At 42.0% G+C, this 27,250-nt stretch overlaps 1 protein-coding gene across 7 annotated transcripts; it reads left to right on the top strand.

Annotated features, from left to right (window-relative positions):
* Positions 1 to 182: 182 nt before the first annotated feature.
* nkapd1 (NKAP domain containing 1) lies at positions 183 to 27,250 on the top strand. Of its 7 annotated transcripts, XM_041174467.1 has the most exons (9): positions 183 to 306; positions 6,432 to 6,513; positions 8,551 to 8,651; positions 9,637 to 9,789; positions 10,453 to 10,506; positions 11,873 to 11,970; positions 12,877 to 12,899; positions 20,030 to 20,104; positions 26,893 to 27,250. In XM_041174467.1, the coding sequence occupies exons 2-8, from the start codon at positions 6,445 to 6,447 to the stop codon at positions 20,054 to 20,056; spliced, it is 525 nt and encodes a 174-aa protein (XP_041030401.1). In that variant the 5' UTR covers positions 183 to 306; positions 6,432 to 6,444; the 3' UTR covers positions 20,057 to 20,104; positions 26,893 to 27,250. The 7 variants fall into 7 exon arrangements, 5 of the variants coding, with proteins under 5 accessions (XP_041030401.1, XP_041030402.1, XP_041030400.1 ...); XR_005941384.1 differs by lacking the exon at positions 12,877 to 12,899 and having other exon boundaries at positions 11,873 to 12,527; positions 26,893 to 27,249; XR_005941383.1 differs by lacking the exon at positions 12,877 to 12,899 and having other exon boundaries at positions 11,873 to 12,610; positions 26,893 to 26,941.

Here is a 27,250-nt window from a genome sequence, read left to right as displayed (position 1 = left end):
AAAAAAAGACAGCGAAAACAACTGTAAAAATGCTGATAATAACATTTGAAAAGTTTTATTTTCCTCGCCGATGGAGGAAAGCGCTGAGATTGACTTTGGGTTTTGTGAAAAGGTGCCGATTGTTGGTTCCGCGGGTGTGGGGGGGACGCGCGGCGATAGGGGTGTGTCCGGTCCGCTGACCCGGAACGTTATGAGGGTGGCACCGACTTCCGGTCAGGGTGGAGGCGAGACGATGCGAGCGGCCTGAGGGCGCATCTGGGCTCCCGGGGGGCCAGGCCGGGCCAGCCCAGGGAGAGAGCCTGGCAGGTAAAACCCCGGAGAGTAAAAGTTGCTTTCAACAACCCCCCCCTCCCCCCATCTTCCGCTCACTAAGATTTTAAACGAGGCAAAGGTTCACCCACCGCCCTTATAGCGACGTGGCGTCCATAAGAAACCAGCCATTCGGCCCATCGAACCTGCTCCACCATTCAATAAGATCATGGCTGAGCTGGTGGTGGCCTTAACTCCACTTTCCTGCTTCCCCCACCCCCCCTCCCAATCCCCCATCCCCCATCACCCATAGTTCTTGACTCCCTTATCGATCAAAACTCTGTCCACCTCAGCCTTGGATAAGTTCAATAATTCAGCCTCCGCTGTGGATAGGCTTGCCAACTGTGATTGATAGTATTCCTGGAGCTTTCATCACATGACTTGCCGCCATGCACCAGCCATTAGTCGGCCAACACATCCATCCTTTTGACGCACTGCCTTCCTACGATAATTGGAAAGCTAAAAGGCTCATTACCCAATTGGATGATGCTTGATTGTCAGCCAAACAGCTTTTTCCCCACTCACTTTCCCACATTTTTGTATCTGATGAAGAGAAATGTCAAAGAAAATGACAAGAAAAAACTTTAATGTCTGTATGATTTTTCTTCAGGGTTGCACCCAGCAATGTCCTGGAGATTGATTTTCAATGATTTTCAATTCCTGGAGACTCCAGGCCAATCCCGGAGGATTGGTAGTCTTATCCGTGGATGAGAATTTCACAAACTAATCCCGCTCTGAGAGAAGAAATTTCTTCTCATTGCTATCTTAAGTGGGAAGCCTGTTATTTTGAAACTGTGCCGCCTGGTTCTAGATTACCCCACGAAGGTAAAAATCCTCAGCATCTACCCTGTCAAGTCTCAGAATCTTTTATGTCTCATACATGTTCGTGTATGATCCTGGACCTCAGGTACTGGAATGCCTGAGAGTGTGATGGAGGCAGATTCAATCGAAGGTTTCAAAACAGAATAGCAAAACTTTTCAGAACTATGGAGAAAAGGTGGGGGAGTGGGACTAGGTGAGTTGCTCTCGCCTGGACTGACAGGCCAAATAGCCTCTTTCTGTGCAGTATCCATTCTATGATTCTCGCACCATCCCTATAACCCTCGATTCTCCTCTTTCAAAAATCTGTCAGTGAACTAGCAGAACCCCCACCCTGGGTTAGTATAATATTCTTGGTCTCATTGTGCCAACACTGAATATTTGCACAGTCTGCTGAGGTAAGAAAATGTTAATTTTATTGAGCAGTATCTTACAGTGGCTTCACTTTGCCACGAGGCTCCGCAAAAGAGCGAGATTAAGACATTACAACACTTCCTGTGATGATGTTTAATGTCTCATTCGCATATCTCACAGTTAGAATTAACCGCTTATACCAGCAAGTCACTAACTTCCATTTTTTTATAGGGACAACCGCTTAATGGTTTCATATTCTACCCAAACGTGTCCTCATCTCCTTTGGAGGAGATTGAGGATTTGAGTCCTGAGTGTGATCTCTCAGACTCTGCTGGGCAGAAGGAGAAATCACAGATGACTCTGCTTCAGCAATCAGGCCATCGCCTGAATCTCTCGATGAACACAACCTCTCTGCTTTGTTTGTTTGGGTAGATGACTACTTCAACTGTAGGAGGTTGCTTCTGTATGGCAACATGTGCATATCCGTTCTGTCTCAGCATACCATTATCTTTTTGAATAAGCTAGGACTGTGATGTGGTGTTTGTTCAACCACTTGTCCATAGTGAGCTTGGTCTCCTCATCCAAACTGGCTCTCCTGGTTGGAGGTCTAGCAGGTTGTGTGCTTTGTGACATTTCTCATAGTTCTACATCTGGAATGATACTCATCTCTTTCTCCCTCACCTTGTCCGAGTCATCAGCTTGTACACATGGCATGAGAGTGTGTAGGAGAGCAGAGAGTTGAGCTCTCAGTCGTCTTCTCATTAGGAGTTCACATGGTGTTAAACCATTTTGGAGTGGAGTTGAATGATAGCTCAGAAGTGTAAGTTGGGTGTCCCATCATTCTTCCTCAGCAGTGCCTTCACTGTACGCACTCCTCTTTCAGCTTCAATGCTGGCTTGAGGGATTCTTGGTGAGCTGGTAGTATGGACAAATCCATATGATGTTGTGAACTCTTTGAAGTTTTCATTGGCGATTTGCGGTCCATTGTCTGAGATTGCAAGGTCAGGGATTCCATGTGTTGCAAATATCTCCTTCTGTGATGTAATCACTGCTTCAGAACTGTGACTCTGCAGTTACTTGACTTCTATCCATCTGTATAGTAGTCGACTATGGTCAAGAACATCTTAACCTCTGTGTTTAAAGAGATTCATCCCAAGATGTTCCTATGATCTTGATGGAAAGCAAGATTACATCAACAGTTCTCTTGTCTCCTGACGATGAATAGCACAACTAATATAGTTTGATATAATATCTTCCAACAACTTTGAGAGACCTGGCCACCAAACAGAATATCTTACTCTGACTTGACATTTTGTGATGCCCAAATGTCCTTGGTGCACTTGTTGTAATATATTGAGTTCAGAACTCTCTGAACCACCAACCTCAACATAGATGAGTAAATCATCAACTACTCTGAGGTATTCTCTTTCTTTATAGTACTGTGAGAGAATGGAATTGTTTGGCATGTATGCTGGCTATCCGTTGACACTCTACTCTCTGACTTGAGTGCAAGTCCTGCTTCCTGTAGATGTTGCAGCACAGCTCGCACACGAGTGTCATGTTCTGTCTGAGTGGATCCGTGGATCAGTACATCATCCATGTGATATACGACTCTAGCCAGTTCTTCTAGGATACTTGACATTGTCCTCTGGAATATTTTCATCAGATATCTGTGCACCTGATTTCATTCAGTCACTGAGTTGCTGCTGGTAGAGTTTTGGTTGTTGTCGATGTAAAGGTTCCTACCCCTTCACCTTGTTCAGGCCACTGAGATACAGGGCAAAGCACTTGCTGTGGCCTGCTGTTTTCCTGGACCGTACTCTGCCTTTGCATCAAACCTCACCATCCTCAGTTTGAATTGTTGTACTCCTGGAGGCATTTTTGCTAACTCCTTAGAATTTAAGAATGTCACTAAAGGATCTATTTCTATCTTGAAGTGGAGACCAAGAACGTAATCTGCGAACTTCTCACAAACCTATGTAGCAGCTAATACTTCCTCCTTAATTACTGTATATCTCTATTCAGTCCCTATTAGTGAATAGGGTGCTTAGTAAACTGGTCTACACTTTCCATTTGTTTTTATCTGAAAGGGTACAGCTCCCAATCCTATGGAAGTTGCATCTCCAGCGATGATAGTGAGTAGTCCTTGGTCATAGTGAGCTAAAATATCAAGTGATAACAGCATCTCCTTGATTTTCTCAGAAGACCTCAGTTGTTCCTCCTCCCAACACCATGTATTGTACTGTCACAACAGCTGACATGGTAGCTCATTGATGACAGCTAGGTTGGGCAAGAACTTTCTGACTTGGTTTACTGTATCCATGAATCTCTGGAGCTCCACCACATTGTGAAGAGCTGGAAACTCCTTGATTGCTCTTGTCTTCTGTAGATCAACTCTGACGCCGGATGCATCCACAATATGCCCAAGAAACTTGACATTCGGCTGCAAGAATTCACATTTGTCATTGAGTGCAAGTCCTGCTTCCTGTAGATGTTGCAGCACAGCTCGCACACGAGTGTCATGTTCTGTCTGAGTGGATCCGTGGATCAGTACATCATCCATGTGATATACGACTCTAGCCAGTTCTTCTAGGATACTTGACATTGTCCTCTGGAAGATTTCTGGTGCTGATATAATGCCAAAGCATAATCTGTTGAACCAAAGCCTCTCAAAAGGTGTAAGGAAGGTTGTGAGCATTTTAAATTCTTCATCAAGAGGTAGTTGCCTAAAACCACTATTTTCATCTAGCTTTGTGAAGGTTGAACTCTTTCCCAGTTGGCTAAGTTCTCATCCATAGCTGACATAGGATGAACTTTGCGTTTGACTTTTTTGTTCAGCTGTGTAAGATCTGTGCAAATTCTGAAAGATCCATTTGGTTTTGGCGCTAGGATCATCCTCCAACTTCTTGTTTCTGTCACAGGTGAACTAACCCCTTGCTTCAATATGGAGCCAATTTCCTCCTTTGGCAAGAGTGGATGAAGAACTTTTCTGGAGGTAGACAGACACACTGGATTCATTTTGGGATGTAGAGTGATGTGGTATGCAGTCTTCAACTTTCTTAGTCCTGTAAACAGCTGTGGAAATTCAGCTCTGATGTTTTAGGCTGACCTTGTTGGCTTCCCAGTTCCACTACTCTGCCAATCAGCTGTAAGTCAGTACAGGCTTTCCTGCTAAAGAGTGAACAACTTTGGTTCAGGATCACATATAAAGTTTCAGTGAATGTGTCTCTCGCTATATTGAAGGGTTGCATTCAGTTGTCCTATGACCTCGAGCTCTATACCTCCTGACTCTAGTTTTATGCATGATGGCCGAAGAGAACTTTGCTCCAATCGTGGTTCAGCATCAGAAAGGACTGAAACTGCTGCCCCTGTGTCTAAGTTAGTGTGTCTTGTTCCCCTCTACTAGGATATCAGTACTCCAGAAACTTCCACTTGGTTCCTGGTTCTCCAAGGAAAGGCATCTCAATAATGTTTATATCTTCTACTTCATGGATCTTCCACCTTTCAAAGGCTTTTTTGCTTATTCGGTGCAAGCTTCTTGCTGCGACGCACAGTCGGGAAGTGAACCTTCTTTCTGCCAAAATGGCATTTGAATGACAGCATAGCAATCATTCAAATGCAAAGCAAAGGGATTAGTGAAGGAAATGAGATAAAAACTGAATCAGCAAAAAAAAAACACAAAACAAAATGGGGGAACAGGTTATGATCTAAAACGGTTGAACTTCATGTTGAATCCGGAAGTTGTAAAGTGCCCAGTCAAAAGGCGCTGTTCCTCGAACTTGCGTTGAGCTTCATTGAGCATTGGAGCAGTCCAAGGCCAAAAAGTTCAGAGTGGGAGCGTGGTGGAGAATTGAAATGACGAACAACAGGAAGCTCATGGTCATGATTAAAGACTGAATGGAGATGTTCAGCAAAGCAGTCACCCAGCCTTAATGGCCTTTATTTTGTACTTCGGGATTGGCTGTACTTGTTGAACAGCCACAGTTTTTGCATTGTTGCTAAGAAATGGCTCAGTAAAAATCTGAAATGATCTGTTCAGCTTTCTACATAAGGAAATATTAACACAGCAGCAAAAAACCCCAGTAATATCTTCAAAGTGTCCTCATAATACTAGTTATATTCTCTGGGTGGGTGAGGATTATTTTTTACTGAACGTTTTAAATCATTCCTTGGTCTGACTGGAAGGGGGGAAGAATTTGTGTATTAATTTGCACAAATGATTAAAAGGTTCCTCTAATCTTCACAAGCCTAAAGAATACTAGCACTCACAGCTGTCTTCAGCTGGGTCCAACAAAGAACAGCGGATAGGCTTACGTGTTTGTGAATTGCATTAACTATTAACACAAATATTAAGGCTCTGTAAATTCTATGCTGCTGTTTATGTTAAAATATGTCAGATAAACGATTCATATATTTTCAGTAGTACAGGAGCATGAGTGTTTTTTGTGAATGATTCATCCTGTTTTTCTCAATTTTCTCCTAATCTGAAGATCTTGACTATTTCTGAGGTTATGGCTTCATGAGTTGCAAGCGATGCTCAGATAGCCATTTTGTTAGATGTGTGATCCTAGTCAGTGATGGCTAGCAAAATGTTTCACAGCCAAGGCCCGTCTTATTTTTCAACCTGCAAAACAATTCCAACAGTGCTTGGAACAGGATTGAGAATCCTGGTAAGTTTTCCTCCCCGATTTAATTTTGGGCCAAAAAAAGGAAGCATTCAAAAATCAAGAAAGTTGAGGATTGCAGAAAGAAAACTGTAGTACCTCTAGTGCCACTTAGGCTGAGACAAGTTAATGCAACATAAACCAACTCTTTAATTTGGGATTTTCTGACCTCTGTGGCTTAGTTACTGTGTCTTAATCAGATAAGACACTGGGGAAGCCACTTCAGTTGAAAGGTTAATTTAAGAGCTGCAACTCCAGATCGATGGTTTTCTTTTCTTTATTTAGAAGAACAACCACGATGGCTCGAATTCCCATGGGCAAAGTTCTTCTGCGAAATGTCATCCGCCACACAGATGCACACAACAAGGTAAATTTGATCCATTTAAGTTTGTAAATTTAAATCTGCAGTTAAGCAAGTTTCTGGGTAGCAATTCTCACAGTAAATACATCTCCCAGCTGAAGAAATCGCATTGTGCTGACTACAGCTGTGTAATATGGTTCACCATTCATCATTTATATTCAGTTATCACAAGGTACCATGAAGGAGATAAGTAAACGTGCTTGATACTTGGAATCAGTTTTGAAATGGATGTTCACGTTGACATTGTGTAATATGTCAGATGCTTTAACTCGATTCTCTTAAGGAGCTTTTATCCCCCATTTGATTACGTGCTGACAACAAAGCTTGCATTTATATAGCACTTGAATTTGGCAAGGCGACCCAAGACACTTAGCAAAGCATTATTTAGCAAAATTTGACACTGAACAATATAAGGTGATATCAGAGCAGATGACCATAGGCTTGGTCAAAGAAGTAGATTTTAAGAAATATACTAAAGGATGACAGGTGAAGAGGTTTAGGGAGGGAATATTTGAGCTTAGGGATTAGCCAGCTGAAGAGACGACCATCCATGTTGGAGAGTTTAAAATTGGGGGTGTGGTAGAGGTCTGAATTAGAGGAGCAGAGATATCTCTGAGGGTTGTAGGGCTGGAGGAGGTTACAGAGATAGGGAAGAGTGGAACCCAACAGGGATTTGAAAACAAGGATAAGAATTTTAAATTCAAGGCATTGCTCACTGGAAGTCAGTGTAAGTTAGCTTGCACAGGGCGATGGTGAATGAGACTTGGTTGCAAATTAAGATGTGCCTAGGACAAAACAACCCGCTTGATTGATAGCCCATCCACAAACATTCACTCCCTCCATCACCGACGCACAGTGGCAGCATTGTGTACCATCTACAAGATGCACTGCAGGATCTCACCGAGGCTGCTTAGACAGCACCTTCCAAACCCATGACCTCTACCTAGAAGGACAAGGGCAGCAGATGGATGGGAACACCACCACCTGGAAGTTTCCCTCCAAGCCACTCACCATCCTGACTTGGAACTATATTGCCTTTCCTTCACTGTTGCTGGGTCAGAATCCTGAAACTCCCTAACAGCACAGTGGGTGTACCTACACAATATGGACTGCAATGGTTCAAGAAGGAAGCTCACCACCACCTGCCTGAGGGAAGTTGGGGATTGGCAATAAATATTGGCCTAGCCTACGAAGCCCACATGCCATGAATGAATTAAAGAAAGATATGCACAGCAGACTTTTGGATGAGCTCAAGTTTATGGAAGGTGGAAGATGTGAGGCTGGCCAAGGCTGTCTTAGAATAATCAAGTAGAAGTGAATATTGTCATAACATAGAAATTAAGGTTGGATTTAGAATGCATTTCACATAATGGGATAGTGAATGAGCATTAACACAGTTAATTATGTTCATTGGAGTTAGTGAATGCATTGCCGACAGTGCAATTGGGAAATAAGAAAAACTTAAATAATCTATTAACAACGTTTTGAAATTTTGAATTGCATCATGGAGTACTAGAATATAAACAGGACATACTGAAAATACTGTTCTGATGAAAGGTCATCGGCCTGAAGCATGAACTTTGTTTCTGTCTCCACAGCTTGACCTGCTTAGTATTTCCATTATGGCTTTTATTTCAAGTTTCTAGCATCTGCTGTATTTTGCTTTTGTAAAAGGAAAGTTCATTTGTGTCTTGGAGCTGATTACCATCAGTGAGGGAAGTTACACCCAAAGGTTTGTCTCCATTATTGGATGTGATGGTGATTTTTGTTCTCATTGAGCAGCCAATGTGTTACAACCATAGCTCAATTCCTATGTTCCTATATCCTCCCCCACCCGCATTCGAAAGCTACATGTCTCACTTTGTCCCACCTTGGAAGCCTAAAAATTTTAGTAACTCTGCACACGGTTCAAACTTGAGAGTTTCTGTCCTGGAGCCCAGCATTTGGAGGTTTGAGCTACTGACCTAGTCAGCTACCTCACTCATTTCAGTGAACTCGGTAGTACTCCAGGTTTTTAATCTTTCCTTCTGATTTTTTTCACAGATTCAAGAAGAATCAGAGATGTGGAAAATTAGGGAAAAAGAGAAGCAAACAAATGAGATGAGATTTTTCCAGCGGAGGAGAAAATCTGTGAATTTGCCAGGGTAAGCATCTAATCCTGCTTTTCTGAGCAACTTGCATCTGGGATAGGATTATGTTATTTTCCTCCTTTTATAGAAGAATTTGGAGCTGCTCACTTGTGACAATGGGTGAAGTCCTGAAAATTTACTTTACCTTGTATGTTATGTGATTTTTAATTGCACCATGCACTGTTAAATTTAATAATGGTGTTTATTTTTGCATTCATTCCCATTACCAAATTGGGTCTAGAAGTTCAGTATTAAATCCAAAATCAAAGTTTGAAGTGAAGGGGATAGAGGTGAAAGTCTTTTGCTGAGACCTGGGGACTTTGGTCATAGGCAAGATTTTGTATGAACACAGCTTAAATAAATAAAAGCATCACTTGGTGTAGAGCTAAGAAAAGTGACCCCAATTTGTGCTCTCTCCTGGGGCTAAGTTGGGCTGCCCTCAACCATTCCTAATACAATGGGCAAGAAAGGAACCCCTTGACCACCATCTAGTGACCCTATTGAAAAATGCCAGTGAGGACACATCAACTGTGATGCTGTACACAGTTGATAATCTTGCCAGCGCACAGTAAGAGATCACAACTACTTGACTATTTGCCTATTAAAGGATGATATTGGCAAAGATATGGCGACAGGTTGCCTACCTACTTTCCTCCTTCCGTAAGGTACCATCCCCTAAGACAGCAATGGTGACTCTGGACTTCCATTGGATTGGTCCATGATTATGCTTGACAAAGTACTGCAGTGTTTTGCCATTGTCTTCTGCAGTATGGCTGACCGGGAAACTCTCCCGCTCTTACTGCCTGCCATTAGGTATATTGGAGGGATTTACAGGTTGATCATCAACCTGTTTGGCCACACTATGAACATGCCTTCTGTGGCCATCCAGTCCTGAAGGGGGGACTTGAACATGGAACTTCTGGTCTAGAGGTATGGACGCTACCACTGCGCCACTAGATTTCCTCATATTCTTACTAAAAGCGTTCCTGATCTGTACCAGCAATAGAATGCGATGTGATGGGTATGATGAAGAGGAGGAAGAGAGGAAGGCAAATGCTGCTGCTCGTAAGCCTTTGCCCACTCCACAGGATGAACGTGAAACAAGATACTGGACAAAGAAGCTGTACCACTTTGAAGCAAGTGATCCAAACAGGTATGCTCTTTGAAATCTTTTGTTAACTGACAGGAAGTGCTGTGCTCTTTAAGTGAAGTTGGAGAGCAGTAATTCGTTATTTCAGTGTCATGTCACAGCAAATGACGTAAGATGTACATCCCTTTTTAGGGAAAAAAACTAATTCCGATGGTTCAAATTCACTTTTGTTGAATTGGACAATTGGAATTAGTTGACTTTGAATTAAGAGGATTAGATTGTAGGATTTTAATAGAAGAATGATGTTGTGGGGCTGTCAAAAAGTCAGGTTTGGAATTTTTTTATATTTGGGTAAGCCCAGTAATTGGTCAGAATTTAAGGAGCATCTGTTACCTGAAAAATCTCTTCTCAAACCATTACTGAAAATCTATCGGGGTCTTAGGATTTTGCCAGTCCCACAGGTAATGCACCGTAGTTGGATGTATCGTCCAAAGATGACTTGGTGGGGAAAGCGTTTAATCTCCACTCAGAATTTTCTTACAAGATCAAGATCTTTGTGTGACAAATCGTGCTCAAGCACCTGAGTATCACATTGTTCCTTGGAAAACTTTTCATTTGTTTGGTTTCCTTTTTGCTTTAATGGAAAATATTAAGATTACTCTTGTTATTTTCCTTCGTGTTAAATCATGCTGTAATTATACAGTCCATATGGTTTTGTTTATTCAGATGGGGTCACAGTGGCTACAAAGAACTTTATCCAGAGGAATTTGAATCCGAGAGGTAAGTTTAAATGTAGCTCAATATGATTGGAAGTATGTTGGATTTATTGTAATTTTAATAACATGAAAAGGAAAATAAGTTGGGTGGAAAAGAAAGACTTACATTTATATAGCGGCTTTCCTGACCTAAGGACATCTTAAACCACTTCACCGCCAATGAAGTACTTTTTAAGTGTGCTTAATGAAGTCACTGTTGTAATGAAGGAAGTGTGCAGCCCCTTTGGGCACAGCAAGCTGCCACAAGCAATGTGTGGTAATTGCCAGATAATCAGTTTTTGTGAAGTTGGCTGAGGGATAAATAATGGCCTGGACACTGGATATCCCTTTGGTCGTCTTCAAAATAATGCCATGGAATCTTTTATATTCACCTGAAAGAGCAGACAGGGCCTCAGCTTCAGTGTCTCATCTGGAAGATGGCACCTTTGGGTTGAATCTAAGGGGTTTTAGCCTGGGCAGTGGGTGGGGTGGTGGGTGAAATTTCACCTTGAAATCCTGCTTCTGATTTCTATTTAGAAGCATATCCTGGAGGTGGACACACTAAGGGATGACTCACTTTCCAACCTTACATTTGAGCAACAGCCATCTTAATAGGGTACCAGTTGCAACTGCTTTTGGGAAGGAAAGAAAATGAGATGCTAAGTCCCTTTAATTGCAGTTGTGTCTAAGTATATAAAGTGTCAAATGTAAATGTCTAAGATTGTGGAGCTCTTCCACTATTTCTGGATGGTATCATTGAACATGTGGGCCAATCAGTTTCCAAACCAAGAATAAAATACTGGTTTTATTATACTCCTCCCCAGCAAGCTTCACCTTCAGACTCCACAGGCAATCCCAAAAGAAACAAAAAGCTTGCCCACCAGCTCTGTATTAATTTTAACCACTTGACTCCACCACAAGCTGTGCCCCCTCACTTGCTCTCTGCCTATCTTCCAATTCCTGATTGCTCCTTTTGTCCCCTGTGCAAAGTTTGCCTCCATTCTGGTCTCTCCCATAGTGCCACGCCTGCCCTCGGACTCATTCTGCTTGCTTTCAAGTCAGCTTTAGTTGCAGCATCTGTCAGTGGCTTACTTAGTATCACGATCAGCTGATTTCCTCAGCACTGATTCTGCCGTTGTTTAAAAGAAAGAAAACAACAATTGCAGCACAGTCCGCACTTTGCAAATCTGCTGTGACCACACTACGGGAGCCTCAGCCTTTTAAAACCTTCATCCTTTGATATGCAGTGAAGTGGGAATTTGCTAGCATCAATTTTTTTTAAATCTCAGTAACAACTGTGGCCTACTTCCAGCATGCGTGCCTAAGAAATATCTGGTTACAGATGAAATAGAGCTTTCTTAAAATCAAAATATATTTTTTTAAATTTCCAGTGACCAAAAAGATAGCAGCGATGGGCACACTGCCAATGGGACAAAAGCCATACGCCTGAAGTCTTCAAAATCAAACTCACGAAAACGTAAGCGATCAGGTAAATCAAATAAGAAGAAACGCAAAAAGAAATCCAGTAAAAAGATGAGGAGGAAGAAATGTCTGCGGACTAGCGATTCTTCAAGTGACAGTGAAAGCTCGGAGGAGGAGGACTCAGATCACAGGAAAAGGAGAAAAGCGAAGAAGAAGCATCGCAAAAAAGCAGCCAAGAAGCAAAAGAAACTATCCTCCTCCTCCTGCGAAAGTGAAAGGAATTCGTCACACAGCAGTGATTCTGACACAACTAGCAAAGATGAAAGCGATCCTGGGAATCACCTGGAGAAAAGGAGGAAGAAGAGAAAGAAAAAGCATCGCAGAAATGCCCTCAAAGAAGATGACGATAAAGAAATAAAAAATAGCAGAAAGAAGAGGAAAAACTGGAAAATAGCACACAATGATACTTCAGATGACAGTGGGGAAGATGACTTGAATTAGATTTCTACTTTGAAAATCTTGTCTTCAAGTTCCTAAGGAACTTATTTGAATCGTGTAAACCGAGCCAGACCAAGTACATAATTTGGATTTTACTGACTTGGTCTAAAAATTGTTTAGTGCTAGGTATGCATTTACATTTTTGGCTTCAGAAGATTGTTGTACAGTACAGGCTTTAATCCAGAAAGCTCCTTCACTTGGCTCTCAAGGTGATGTCTATTTTAGCTGAATATTACACACTATGTAATGCTGTGCTTCTCCAGTAATTAATAAACTGCGGGATTAAGAGTTTAGGAGCTAGGCCTGTCCAAAGCAGAACCACATCACGGCTTGTTTGAAATCTGATTGTTTCCCCTTGGTTTTGCAAATGGCTTCCTACTACCACATCAAAATTCTGGAAGCATTCTGTCATTGACTTTGGAATTATCTGTAAAATATTTAAAATACAAATCCTGTGTCTGATTTTATTTTGCAGATCTCTTCAATCATTCCAAAGAGGCAAGATCATAAAGATGCATAAAATTTAAAACTGCACTTTGTATTTCAGTTACTGTTATTTTGCTAGGGACTTGAGTTGTCCATTGCAAAAAAATGGAGGACGTGAAAACCAAAGTGACCTTTCATTCTGGTTTGTGTAATCTCTCTGATTTGAGCTATATAAATTATTTCCTGCAGAATTGGTTTTGGCTTGGGAAGAGGTCATGTGAAGTAAAATTATAATTAGTAGAAGAGGACAAGGTAACCTTACTGCTAGTGCAGTGTAACTGCTGCTGAAACCTGAATGGGTCAGCTTCCACAATAGTGAAAGTCTGCAATCAAAGGTTTTGATACTGTGCTGCTGAATGGCAGGATTGAGTGGAAGGGTTTGCTTTTGATTGAAACCAGTGCTTACAGCTCTTTGTGCAATCTAATGCCTTTGATCCAATCAGTAACTATATACTAGAGAGTACTATAGCAGCTGTGTACTTCCCCAATGCTCCTAGCCCCAATCCCCTGAAACTCTAATCATTTGATTGATTTTGATTGTACTTTTTCTGACTGAATTATTTCTGTTTTTGTTATATACGGTTGATTCTTCGCAAAATCGAAGGATTCCACGTAGGTAATAAAGTAAAACAGGTCAAGGGAAAGCAGAGATGATGGGCAATATTTTTTTCAAAAAATTGTTGGCTTAATAAAGCACTTTGATCAGTTTATGTTAGTTCTACACAAAATAGTAGAATTTTTACTAGGGGAGGATATTTTCCCATTTAATTTTCTTTCTGTCTTGTGGACACAGTTCACTGGGTACACTGTCCACGTGGCCATTTCTTATGTGTCAACCTATACAGTTAATATAAGCCTATCCATGACTATAGCCGAGCCCAGCCTGATGTCTGCTTGATGCGCATACGCATGCACTTTCTAAAATGCAATTTGGAGCAAGAATCCATCAGGCTCAGGGATGCTGAAACCATTTGTGGCACTTCCAACTGCTGCATTGGCTACAATCAGCAAACTCAGCTTAGAACTTAAAAGATTTTTTCTGGGCTTTATAACTTCAACCATTAAGTCTCCGAAGACTTAGCAGCCCGAACTTTTTCCTCCCTGGATTTTTTCCCCCTAGCGTTTTCCTCTTTTTCTGAAAGGCAAGTTCTTGTGGGATATGGTGCCAGAAGCACTGACAACTCTCAGGATATGTCACCCAAATGGCCATTTTTTGTGTGAAGCTGGACAGAAGGCGTCAACAGGCTGATTGGTTTTATAGTTACTGAGCAGGGTGATTATAGGTTGTAAGAAATGACCGCACATTAGCTGTGTATTGAATAAATTAAAGCCAGTGTGCTGCTAAATTTATGGTGTTAATCCATGAACTTTACGGATTTATCATTTGATTTCTTGGGAAATAAGTATATGTCCAGGTTTGGTTGAATAAAGTCTGGTCTCTCACTGTTATGGCTTTTAATGGGAAGCGTTTACTTCAAATGACTAACGGATTGGACGCGTACTGATTATGGAGTTTTTTTTAGTTCATGATATTTAATGGGAACCTGTTCTTTTAAATTAAAAGCAATGACATCCTTTTGGCAGGGAGCAGCTAATTTCTGCACCATGTTTGTACAAATCTCAGGCTCTATGGGAACAGTATTACAATTTTTTTTTCACAGAGCGCAGTAATGTTCTTTACATTATATCCTCCACTAGCTGGAGCTTTTAATCAGTAAATATTTTCTGCTTTGAAACATCAAGGAACATGCCTGAAATTTATGTTCTGGTAAACCTTCAACATAAGGGAATTAAGCCTTTGTAGAAAAAAATGTTCACCGCTTTATGTACAATTGGTGTGTTTAAACCCCTGTTCTATAAATAGAACTACTGTGGGTACTGCTTGGCAATGTACAAGGTTAAGTGGAATATTCCTGCCAATATCAATTGGTGTTGTCTTTTCCCGTGTTACTAAGTGACAATTTTTTAAAATCCATTTTGTATTTAACATTTAGAATATTAAAGCATGAATTTTGTTTAATAAATATTTTAACACTTAGATTTTTGTTGACTGCTAACATCCATGAATTGCAAACTTTTAAAGTAGTGTTTATGGTGCAAACACGAAATTATGGGCTATATCCCATGAGGAATAGAGAATAAATTCTATGCTTTTTTTAACATTGCTTTCCAAACTTTTTCACTGCGTTGCAAACTGAAAGTGCTCTGCCGTTTGAATCACCCTCCTCACTTGAGTTCTGTGTGAATGCATTTGACAGAATATTGCCACACAAGTTACAGACCCAATCTGTAATGCTGAGAATGGCTGATTTAGCGATGCAATTGCTTATTTTTCTTCTACTGCAGTTTTTCTTGGGTTGTATCCACTCTTCTTAAGTTGGTCATTCTTGCTGGCACAGATTTCTGTTGTTAGCAGTGGTTTTCCCATTCGTTCATTTCCCTTAAGGAATGGTAAATGTAGGAGGCAATCACAGCCAGCAGAAAATGCTGGAGTTTATTGCAGGCTATCCAGTATCTGGAAGACTGAATCCAGCTGAATCAATTCTATTTCAGATGCTGACTAGCTTCTGTGTTTATTATTTAGCTTTCTATTTTAATTCAAACTTGCAGCATTTACATTATTTTCTTTTATCATAGTTTCTGTTCTCACCTTGTATCCAAATCTACAGGACAAATAAATTGATGGTTTTTTAAATTCATTCACGGGATGTGGGCTTTGCTGGCTGGGCCAGCATTTATTGCCTATCCATAGTTGCCCTTGAGAAGGTAGTGGTGAGCTGCCTTCTTGAACTGCTGCAGTCCATATGGTGTAGCTACACCCACAGTACTGTTAGGGAGGGAGTTTCAGGATTTTGACCCAGTGACAGTGAAGGAACGGTTATATCTTTCTAAGTCAGGATGGTGAGTGACTTGGAGGGGAACTTCTAGGTGGTAGTGGTTGTGGGTTTGGAAGGTGCTTTCTGAGGAGCCTTGGTGAATTCCTGCAGCACATCTTGTAGATGGTACACACTGCTGCTACTGTGTGTCAATGGTCGACGGACTGAATGTTTGTAGATGGGGTGCCAGTCAAGCAGGCTGCTTTGTCCTGGATGGTGTTAAGCTTCTTGAATATTGTTGGATTCATCCAGGCAAGTGGGGAATATTCCATCACACTCCTGACTTGTGACTTGTAGCTGGTAGGCAGGTTTTGTGGAGTTAGGAGGTGAGATACTTGTTGCAGGATTCCTAGCCTCTGACCTGCTCTTCTAGCCACAGTATTTATTTGGCTAGTCCAGTTCAATTTCTGGCCAATGGTAACCCCCAGGTTTATAGTGGGGGATTCAGTGATAGTAATGCCATTGAAAATCAAGGGGCGATGGTTAGATTCTCTTCCGTAAACCAAATGTTGCATCCCAACCATTGTCCCTTAAAAGCTCAGCATACCAGATGATCTGGGAATTACCCTTTCACACTGTCTATGCTTATGACTACAGAAGCCCACAGAAGACACAAATAGCACCAGTGCCTTGATCGGCCTTGCTGGGAATTGTTGCAGGTGTTTCCATTGCTGAGACTAGGGAAAATATACATCAAATAAAGCAAGGTATGGCTAAAAATTCCTGACTGGCAGGATGTGTTCAAATGAGATTATGTTGCATCCTGATTTGAAGCTATATCACCATACCTTCATTGTTGCTGGATCAAAATCCTAATAGCACTTTGGGTCTACCTACACCAGATGGGCTGCACTGATTCAAGAAGCAATTAGGGATGGGCAACAAATGCTCGCCAAGCCAGCGATGCCCAGATCCTGTGAAAGAGTCTAAAATGTTCTAGTTTTATTTTGTACTTTCAAAATTAAGGGCACCTAAAGATTTATCTAGAATTTATGATACACTTTTGTTTCATTCTCTCATAAAATCATTATTAAATTTCCTCCCTTTAAATCTTAACGACCTAACAATTCTTTTTATGAGGTGTTTCAGTTCAACGAATGACGTTTGTATATAACGCAAAACTAGGTGGACCTAAATTTGGACCTGTGACTTGTAACAAATTGTGGCATGATCTAAACAAAAGCATTGGATAACTTTTACTGGGTTTTTAATTTTTGGAGTTTCATATGGAATTGCACAGAATAAAGCTAATATAAAGGTCACATCAACTTGGGAAATCAAAGTATTTACAAATATAAATAAGAGTAACAAAGTAGCATTGGTATTTTTATTCAGAACAATGCCACGTCACAATTGTTTTTCAAACTGCTTTCTCATGGTTGCCATCCTATTTATTCACCTAGCTTTGTGAATTTTTACAATTTAATTCATGAGATGTGGGCATCAGTGGCAAGGTCAGTATTTATTGCCCATCCCTAGTTGGCCTTGAAAGCTGGTGGTGAGCTTTATGAACAGCATGCTGTAGTCTGTGATGAAGGCACTTTCACGATGCTGCGATGACGAAGAAGTGGCGATTATGTCCAAATCAGGATGGTGTGTGACATGGAGGGAAACTTGGAGTTGGTGGTGTTCCCTTTCACATCCTGCTCTTGTTGTTCTAGGTGGTGGAGCTTGTGGTTTGGGAAGTGTGGCCAAAGAAACTTTGGCATATTGTTATACTGCACCTTGAAGTTATTACACAATACAGCCATGAAACTGTAATGAATTTACAGCTTTAATCTGCTGTAGGAGATGTGGGTGGTCCAGTTCAGGCCTGGTCAATGGTTACTCTTAGGACATTGGTGATTCAGTAATGGTTAAAGAAATAATATGCATTTATGTAGCACCTTTCACAACCTTGGTACATCTCAAAGTGCTTTACAGCCAATGAAGCACTTTTGAACTTTAGTCGCTGTTGTGTAGCAGGAAACATGGCAGCCAATTTGCGCACACACAAGACCCCGCAAACAGCAACGTGATAAAGCCCAAATAATCTGTTTAAGTAATGTTCGTTCAAGAACGAATATTGCCCAGGGCACTAGTGAGAACTTGTTCTATCTTCTTCAAAATAGTGCCTTATGAGCTCTTCTGTCCACCTGAAGGCAGATGGAATCTCGATTTAATGTCTTAGCTGAGAGATAGCACCCCTGACAATCCAGCACTCCTTCAGTACTGCACTGGAGTGTCAGCCTAGATTTTTGTGTTCCAGTTTCTAATGCCATTGAATGTCAAAGGGAGATTGTGAGGCTTTCTTACTGCAGATGGTTATTGCCTGACACTTGTATGATGTGAATATTATCTAGCGCTTACCAACCCAAGCCTGGATGTTTTCCAGGCCTCTCTGCTTGCTGGCATAGACTGTTTCCAAGTATAGCTGGACACTTCTGACTTTAAATTGAAGGGATTCATTGATGAAGCTGCTGAAGATAGTTGGGCTTAGGAGAGTGCCTTGGGAAACTCCTGCAGAAGTATCCTGGGGCAGAGATGATTGCCTTCTGATGACCACAATCATGTTTCTTTGTGCTGGTCAGGAATGCCTAGTGTGCAAAACACTCTCAACCCCCCCACCCCACCCCTATTGAGGTTGGGTACCCCTGAACAAAAGCAGCAGTTGGAAGGGAACACCACCTACTTAAAGCTCTCCTCCATGTTGCACGCCATCCTGATTTGGGCACACATCACCATTTCTTGCTCGTCACCAGGTTAAAATCTCTGAATTTCTTTCCTAACAATGTGAAAATGCCTTCAACACAGACTACAGCAGTTAATAAAGCTCACCACCACCTTCTCAATGTCAACCAGGGATGGGCAATTAATAGTGGCCTTGCTACTAATGCCCATATCCCATGAATTAATTTGTAAAAAATTCACAAAGCTAGGTGGATGAATAGTTTTGCAACCACGACAAAAGTTCTTAGTTTAAAATGCAATTGGCCTATGGCATTATTCGGATTAAAAATATAAATGTTAATTTGTAACTTGTATTTACATTTGTAAATACTTTTATTTCCCAAGTTATGTGACCTTTATGTTAGACTACACAATAAAAATATGCTGTTCCCTGTGAAGGCTCAAAAATTAAAAACCAAGTAAAAGTTAGCCAATGTCTTTATTTAGATCATGACCCAATTTGTTACAGAAGTGAGAGAGTGCGTTGTTATGTTTACAAGTAATTCACTGAACTGAAATGCCTCAGTGAAACTGTAAAACAGAATTGTTTGCATTGTTAAGGCTTAGAGGGAAGAAATTTTAAACATGATTTTATGTGAGAATGAAACAAAAGCGTGTCATAAATTCTAGATTAACCTTTAGATGCCCTTAATTTTGAAAGCACAAAATAAAACTCGAAGAACTTGTTAGATTCTTTCACAGGATCTGGGCATCGCTGGCTAGGCCAGCATTTGTTACCCATCCCTAATTGCTGCTGAGGTGGTTGTGGTGATCCAACTTCTTGAACCAATGCAGACCATCTGGTTTAGGTAGACCCAAAGTGCTATTAGGATTTTGACTCAGCGACGGTGATATAGTTCCAAGTCAGGATGCGACATAAAATAATCTCATTTCAACACACATCCTTCAAGTCAGGAATTTTAATTTTTTTACTCTTTCACAGGATGTGGGTAACACCTGCTAGACTGGCATTTGTTGCCCATCCCGAACTGCCCTTGAAAAGCTGGTGGTCTTGGATCTCTGCAGTCCACTGGAAATCTTTCCCCCTGGTCCGCATTGACATGAGTTTTACCTGGGCCCCCAATATCTCTGTAACCTCCTACAACTTCCCAAAATAAAAGGCCTCCTCCAATTCTGACATCTTGTGCATTCCTAATAATCATCACTCCACAATTGGAGACAATGCCTTTAGTTGCCAAGGCCCCAAACTCTGGAATTCCCTCCCTAAACCTCTCTCGCCCTTTTAGATGCCCTGTAAAACCTAGCTCTTTAGCAAAGTTGTCCTAACATCTCCTTATGTGGTTCTTTATCAAGCTGTGTTTGATAACACTCCTGTGAAGCTCCTTAACTACATTAAAGGTGTGACATAAATGCAGTTTGCATATTTCAGAATTATTCTGTAATATTAAAAATAACCTGCTGGTGGTGCCACTAGCAGGAACATCTATTAACACAGCAGGGCCACCAGCAGCTATTTAATGGTACTTCAATTTGTATTTTGCATAGCAAGAGTTTGCAGTCCAGTAAATTGACTTTGTATCCTTTACTGCGTCCCAGGGCACAAAACCATTATCTCGGCAGTAGCAGAACAGGATGACATGAACACTCTCTATACCCCTCCAACCCTCCTAGGTAAATATATTTTGACTTGATTTATAAAACACTTTGTACGATATATTGCTGCTTGTGGCGGTGGGTGGGTGGTGTGCAGTTAGCTCAGTTGGCCAGATGGCTATTGTGTGGATCAGATTAATGCCAATAGCGCAGATTCGAGTTCCGTTCCATCTGAGGTGGGCTTGGGACCTGCCTCCTCACGCAGTCCCTGAGAGTGGAAGGCAAAGGCAAGCTACCACTGACAAAAACTGCCAAGAACATGACTCAGGGTGAAGCATGTGCTGACACTGGACCAAGGACCTGCCTGTGGGCAGAGCATGCATGAATGAATGAATGAATGAAAGAAATCAATCTCGCTGTGTGTATTTTTTTAAGTAATTGGTATCAAGGTGCCATTTCCATAGAATTTTTTTTGCCAATTACTTGAGAAAACCCCCTTTGGTAATTATTGCCTGACAAGAAATTTCACATTTGCAGGTGGGATGCTCCCACCTGGGCAGCAACAACTTGTATTTATATAGCACCTTTAATATTTTAATTGATCCAAGACAGTTCACAGGAACAGTGAAGATTACAGAGACAGGGAGGGATGAGGGTTGGAGGGATTTGAAAATAAAATTTGGGTGTTGAAAGCAGTGCAAAGCTTGCTAGTCCCCTGCCTATATGTGAGCCGTGCAGTTTTTAAAAGTCATTCTAGCTGGAAGAAATCCAACAGTGGCTCTGCACACCTAAGGTGGAGTGGGGGGTGAGAAGGAGGAACTAAGCCTCAGTTCTGCCGAATTATATCTAAGAGATATGGGCTGGGTGAGTGTGATATGTCCCTATGGGTAAACTGCAAACTCCATGTTCAAAGGCTCTGAATCTGGCTGCACTCAGCAGCTTTATCTGGTGAGTGACAAACATGGTGAGGGCTTTTCCTGTTTGTCAGACACCAAAATAATGATATATGTAGGTCTTGAGTATTGCTGAAAAAAACGACTCTACCAATCAAAGTCCACTTGCCAACCAATCAGCACTCTCTTCTCATACAGTATATAGTAGTTGCTTCCTCTGACATTGGTATTCTTGTGATTGTCCTGATGAGTGCAAGATGAAAAGCTTCGACAAAATGTCTTTTTCAGCAATACTCAAGTTCTGTACTACCAAACGACTATTTGTATCTAGGTCTATTGTAAGTCCACAAATATTGTTTGCTTCATTAACTTATCATGGTTAGTTTGACTTGGCATTTGCTAAAATTGTGTAAGTTAGTAAAATAAAATAGGAACGACTTTGCCAGTGGAACGTTTGCATCTCCCAAAAGACTGGCGAGGGTTGATATTCCACTTTACAAACAGGAACTCAAAGGGATGATTGTAGTGGATTATCACCACAAGTACTTTAGTTCCGGTTCTTGAAGACCTGATTTGCAACAGCTCAAAGTAGCTTTTTGTACGAAGGAATTCTTCAGAGTTGTTGAACCCAATAATGAGGGAGTTGAACAGTCATGAAAGTGCTTTGTGAATCTTGTCAATTCAGCTGTGTACTTTAATTCTGCTCCCTTGCACTGTCAGGCGCTTCCAGTCACTTCCCCCAATTATGCACTTACCATTCAGTCCTTTTAAGCCAATTGCAACCCAGCAAATTCAGCCAAAGCAAAGCAAAACTACCAACTTTGTGACAATCATTTTTAGTTATTTAGGTAAACTCTCTCTTGTCTTTCTCAAGTCATCTGCAGCCTTTGACATGGTTGGCTGCACCTGCTGTTGTTGCTTGTAGCTACTCCTGCCAAGAGATCTGCTGTCATGGAATCTCACGCTTGCCTGTTTTGTGCCATCCCCAGACATATACTTGTAGCTCGTCTGCACCCACTCTGTGACATCCCTCATCCAACTACTACCCCCAGGTCGACTCCTTTTTCTGTTGCCCTCCACTTTGCCCTCTAGAAGAGATCGTTGTAGCTTTTCAGCTCTGATCGAATGGCTACATCATCCTCCTCCTCCACTCTTCTAGGGGCCGCATGTAACCGAGAAATAGGAGGGGACCAGGGATAGATCCTTGGAGCCATGAGAGGTAACGGTGCAGGAGCAGGAAGGGGAACTATTGCAAGTGACTCTCTGGCTACAACTGGATGGATAAGAGTGGGACTAGACGAGTGCAGTTCCAACAATTTGGCAACTAAATAATTAAACTGTCCTACTAAAGGTTAGCTGTAGCTCAGCGGACAGCAATCTTGCATCTGAATTTCCAGTTCCCTGGCCCCAACCGCTTCCTCTTCACCATGGACGTTCAATCCCTGTACACCTCCATCCCCCACCAGGATGGTCTGAGGGCCCTTAGCTTCTTCCTCGAACAGAGGCCCGAACAATCCCCATCCACCACTACTCTCCTCCGTCTGGCTGAACTTGTTCTCACACTGAACAATTTCTCCTTCAACTCCTCTCACTTCCTCCAAATAAAAGGTGTGGCTATGGGTACCCGCATGGGCCCCAGCTATGCCTGTCTCTTTATGGGGTATGTGGAACATTCCTTGTTGCAGTCCTACTCCGGCCCCCTTCCACAACTCTTTCTCCGGTACATCGATGATTACTTCGGTGCCGCTTCATGCTCTCGTCAGGACTTGGAAAAATTTATTAATTTTGCTTCCAATCTCCACCCCTCCATCATTTTCACGTGGTCCATCTCTGACACTTCCCTTCCCTTCCTTGACCTCTCTGTCTCAATCTCTGGTGATAGACTGTCCACCAATATCCATTACAAACCCACCGACTCCCACAGCTATCTCGACTACAGCTCCTCACACCCCGCTTCCTGTAAGGACTCCATCCCATTCTCTCAGTTCCTTCGCCTCCGTCGCATCTGTTCCGATGATGCTACATTCAAAAACAGTTCCTCTGACATGTCCTCCTTCTTCCTTAACCGAGGTTTTCCACCCACGGTCGTTGACAGGGCCCTCAACCGTGTCCGGCCCATCTCCCGCGCATCCGCCCTCACGCCTTCTCCTCCCTCCCAGAAACATGATAGGGTCCCCCTTGTCCTCACTTATCACCCCACCAGCCTCCGCATTCAAAGGATCATCCTCCGCCATTTCCGCCAACTCCAGCATGATGCCACCACCAAACACATCTTCCCTTCACCCCCCTTATCGGCATTCCGTAGGGATCGCTCCCTCCGGGACACCCTGGTCCACTCCTCCATCACCCCCTACTCCTCAACCCCCTCCTATGGCACCACCCCATGCCCACGCAAAAGATGCAACACCTGCCCCTTCACTTCCTCTCTCCTCACCGTCCAAGGTCCCAAACACTCCTTTCAAGTGAAGCAGCATTTCACTTGCATTTCCCCCAACTTAGTCTACTGCATTCGTTGCTCCCAATGTGGTCTCCTCTACATTGGAGAGACCAAACGTAAACTGGGCGACCGCTTTGCAGAACACCTGCTGTCTGTCCGCAAGAATGACCCAAACCTCCCTGTCGCTTGCCATTTCAACACTCCACCCTGCTCTCTTGCCCACATGTCTGTCCTTGGCTTGCTGCATTGTTCCAGTGAAGCCCAACGCAAACTGGAGGAACAACACCTCATCTTCCGACTAGGGACTTTACAGCCTTCCGGACTGAATATTGAATTCAACAACTTTAGGTCGTAAGCTCCCTCCCCCATCCCCACCCCCTTTCTGTTTCCCCCTTCCCTTTTTTTCCAATAAATTATAAAGATTTTCCTTTTCCCACCTATTTCCATTATATAAAAAAAAAACCCCACTAGAGCTATACCTTGAGTGCCCTACCATCCATTCTTAATTAGCACATTCGTTTAGATAATATCACCAACTTTAATTTTAACACCTATGTGTTCTATTGTACTATTGTCGTTGACATCTTTTGATGATCTGCTTCTATCACTGCTTGTTTGTCCCTACAACCACACCCCGCCCCCCCTCCACCTCTTTGTCTCTCTATCTCTCCGCCCCCCACACACACACCTTAAACCAGCTTATATTTCAACTCTTTCTTGGACTCGAACGCAAGTTCTGTCGAAGAGTCATGAGGACTCGAAACGTCAACTCTTTTCTTCTCCGCCGATGCTGCCAGACCTGCTGAGTTTTTCCAGGTAATTCTGTTTTTGTTTTGGATTTCCAGCATCCGCAGTTTTTTTGTTTTTATCTTTGCATCTGAATCTTCCAGACGAGATATTAAATGTAGGTATTGGGACTAAGCATTAGCATACAGAAGGAGTATTTAAAACATTGTTGAGAGCAGATCAGAGACCAACACAACTACTGTTTATGAACAGATGAACATGCATATGAACATACAAATTAGGAGCAGGAGTAGGTCACTCGGCCCTTTGAGCCTGCTCTGCCATTCAATAAGATCATGGCTGAGTTGACTGTAACCTCAACTCCACATTTCCGCCTACCCCCGATAACCTTTCACCTCTTTGCTTATCAAGAATCTATCCACCTCTGGCTTAAAAATATTCAAAGACTCTGCTTCCCCTGCCTTTTCAGGAAGAGAGTTCCAAAGACTCACAACTCCCTGAATGAAAAAAAATTCTCCTCATCTCTGTCCTAAATGGGCGACCCCTTATTTTTAAATAGTGGCCCTTAGTACTAGATTCTCCCACAAGATGAAACATCCTCTCCACATCCACCCTGTCAAGACCCCTCAGGATCTTATATGTTTCAATCAAGTTGCCTCTTACTTTTCTAAACTCCAGTGGATACAAGCCTGGCCTGTCCAACCTTTCCTCATAAGACAACCCACTCATTCCAAGTATTAGTCTGGTAAACCTTCTCTGAACTGCTTCCAACACATTTACATCCTTCCTTAAATAAGGAAACCAATACTGTACACAGTACTCCAGATGTGGTGTCACCAATGCCCAGTATAACTGAAAGATAACCTCCCACCTTTTGTATTCAATTCCCCTTTCAATAAATAATAACATTCTATTAGCTTGTCTAATTACTTGATGCACCTACATACTAGCCTTTTGTGATTCATGAACTAGGTCCCCTAGATCCCTCTGCATCTCAGAGCTCTGCAATCTCTCATCATTTAGGTAATCTGATTATTTTATATTTTTTCCTGCCAGAATGATCAATTTCACACTTTCCCACATTATACTCTAATTACCAGGTATATGCCCACTCACTTAACCTATCCATATTCCTTTGTAGCCTCTTTGTGTCCTCTCCACATCTTACTATCCTACCAATCTTTGTATCATCAGCAAATTTAGCAACCATATCTTTGGTCCCTTCATCCAAGTTACTTGCATAAACTGTAAAAAGTTGAGGCCCCAGCATTGATTCCTGTGGCACACCGCTCATTGCGTCCTGCCAACCAGATAAAGACCCATTTATGCCGACTCTGTTTGCTGCTAGCTAGCTGCTCTTCTATCCATGCCAATACGCCATGAGCTTTTGTTTTTTGCAATAATCTTTGATGTGGCACCTTATCAAATGTAGGAGACTGAATTGTTTGGAGGTTTGGCTTCACAAGCTTGTTTTATTCTTTAAAATATCTGACAGTTCTCTTAATTTCTTTTCAATTTCCACCCCTTCCCCATGAGCACACTGGCACATATAATCCTCAAGGAGCATTCAGGTCTTCAGTAACTCCAGACAAGTGGCTAATCTTCATGCACAGACCCGGACAGGAAAGGCGGGGAGTTGAATCTGAGCCAGTTGCCAGATGTCAAACTGTTTCATCCTGCTGTGATTACTAAATTCAACGCAGATCAACCTGCAGCTTTCCTGTCTGCATTGGTGGAGCTGAGAATTAAGAAATGTTGTGTTATTTTGAAGGGGGTTGGGGTGTTGGTGAGCAGGGGTGTTCTCTATCCCAATACAGGGGACCGCACTTGCAGAATCTCACTTTTGCAGATGTTATATGTCCAAATCTATGTGCATTTTGGAAGCTATGAAGAAAATAGAGTATCCAAAGCGTTAAAATTGTTACAATAAAGATTAGCATTGACTAAGATGAATGCACCACATGAAACCCGGCTTGTCCCTTTAAAGCATGTGCCCTTTGATGTGGCCACTTTGATCACTTTGTTAGCTTTTCTCCAAATCCTGAGTAGGATTTTCAAAGTATTTTCACAAGATTCTTTTATATACCTCTGCTTCAAGGTGTAACATTCCACATGAAGAAGCCAGAAACACACAAATACCAAAACGTATTGTAGAGTGGAGTTTAAGAAAGTGGAAATAAGTATCAAAGTGAACTCATCAAAAGGTGTGTTCCTTAAAAGAACTAATAAAATCAAAGCTATTTCTTTGCCCTTGCCACTTTTGTATTCACCTCCTATAGAATAGCCTCCAAGGCAACATATATACCAAGATACTGTACAGATCTACACATCTTTGTTCTTTTCACAATAAATATTTACCTCTATCCCCTCGAAGAGTGTTCTAACTTAATTAGCATCAGAGAAATGGTGGAGGAGCATGCTAACTGCTGTCGGCATGAATGTGGAAGCTGACCTCATGTCTGTGGATGATTGCCCCAAGGGACAATATGCAGATGAGGAACAGGAGGGGTTCCCAAGGATAGATTTCCTGGGGGAATCATGAGGTGGAAATTTAAGGATGTGAAGAGAAGCTTTAGGAGAAAAACTCTGGCCACATATTGACGAGATAAGAGTGGAACTATGCGAAGGGCAGGCCTAGTGAACTGGGCAACGGAAGCAAGTTGGTGGGGGAATAACAGTGTGGCTATGTTAAAAGCTTAAAATAGACTGAGGAATGACAATGCACCAAGGTCATCATCACAGACTAAGACATTTGTGAATTTGATTTGTGTCTTTTGGTTTTGCAACAGGTTGGAGAGATTTGTTGCAGGGAGGCAACAATTTATGAAAGCGTTTGGAGAGAAATGGAAGTTTGGAGTTGAGATGCAGCTGTCTGCAAGGAAAGAGGGTCTATTTCTGAAAAACCAGCGATAGAGGCATAGTAACAATGTCAACCCGTGATAATAATTCCTTTCAGTATCAAATGGGCTTCTGAACGCTTGTCAACAAAATATATTTGTTTGAATTAAGTGTCTCTCTCCTTAACACATAAAGGGAGGTGGTGGCTGGCGTAGTGGCATTGTCACTGGACTAGTAATCCAGAAACCCAGGGTAATGCTGGGTTTGAATTCTGCCAAGGCAGATGGTGAAATTTGAATTCAATAAAAA

This window comes from Carcharodon carcharias, chromosome 25, assembly GCF_017639515.1.
Source record: "Carcharodon carcharias isolate sCarCar2 chromosome 25, sCarCar2.pri, whole genome shotgun sequence".
Taxonomy (NCBI): Eukaryota; Metazoa; Chordata; class Chondrichthyes; order Lamniformes; family Lamnidae; genus Carcharodon; species Carcharodon carcharias.
Note: the sequence above shows the minus strand (reverse complement) of the source record. Positions and strands in the feature narration are given on the sequence as shown.

Excerpts from the sequence above, each read along its gene's own strand:
- nkapd1 (XM_041174463.1), top strand. The coding sequence starts at position 6,445 with ATGGCTCGAATTCCCATGGGCAAAGTTCTTCTGCGAAATGTCATCCGC. Across the intron at positions 6,514-8,550 it reads ACACAGATGCACACAACAAG|ATTCAAGAAGAATCAGAGAT; the intron begins GTAAATTTGATC and ends TTTTTTTCACAG. Across the intron at positions 8,652-9,636 it reads AAATCTGTGAATTTGCCAGG|CAATAGAATGCGATGTGATG; the intron begins GTAAGCATCTAA and ends GATCTGTACCAG.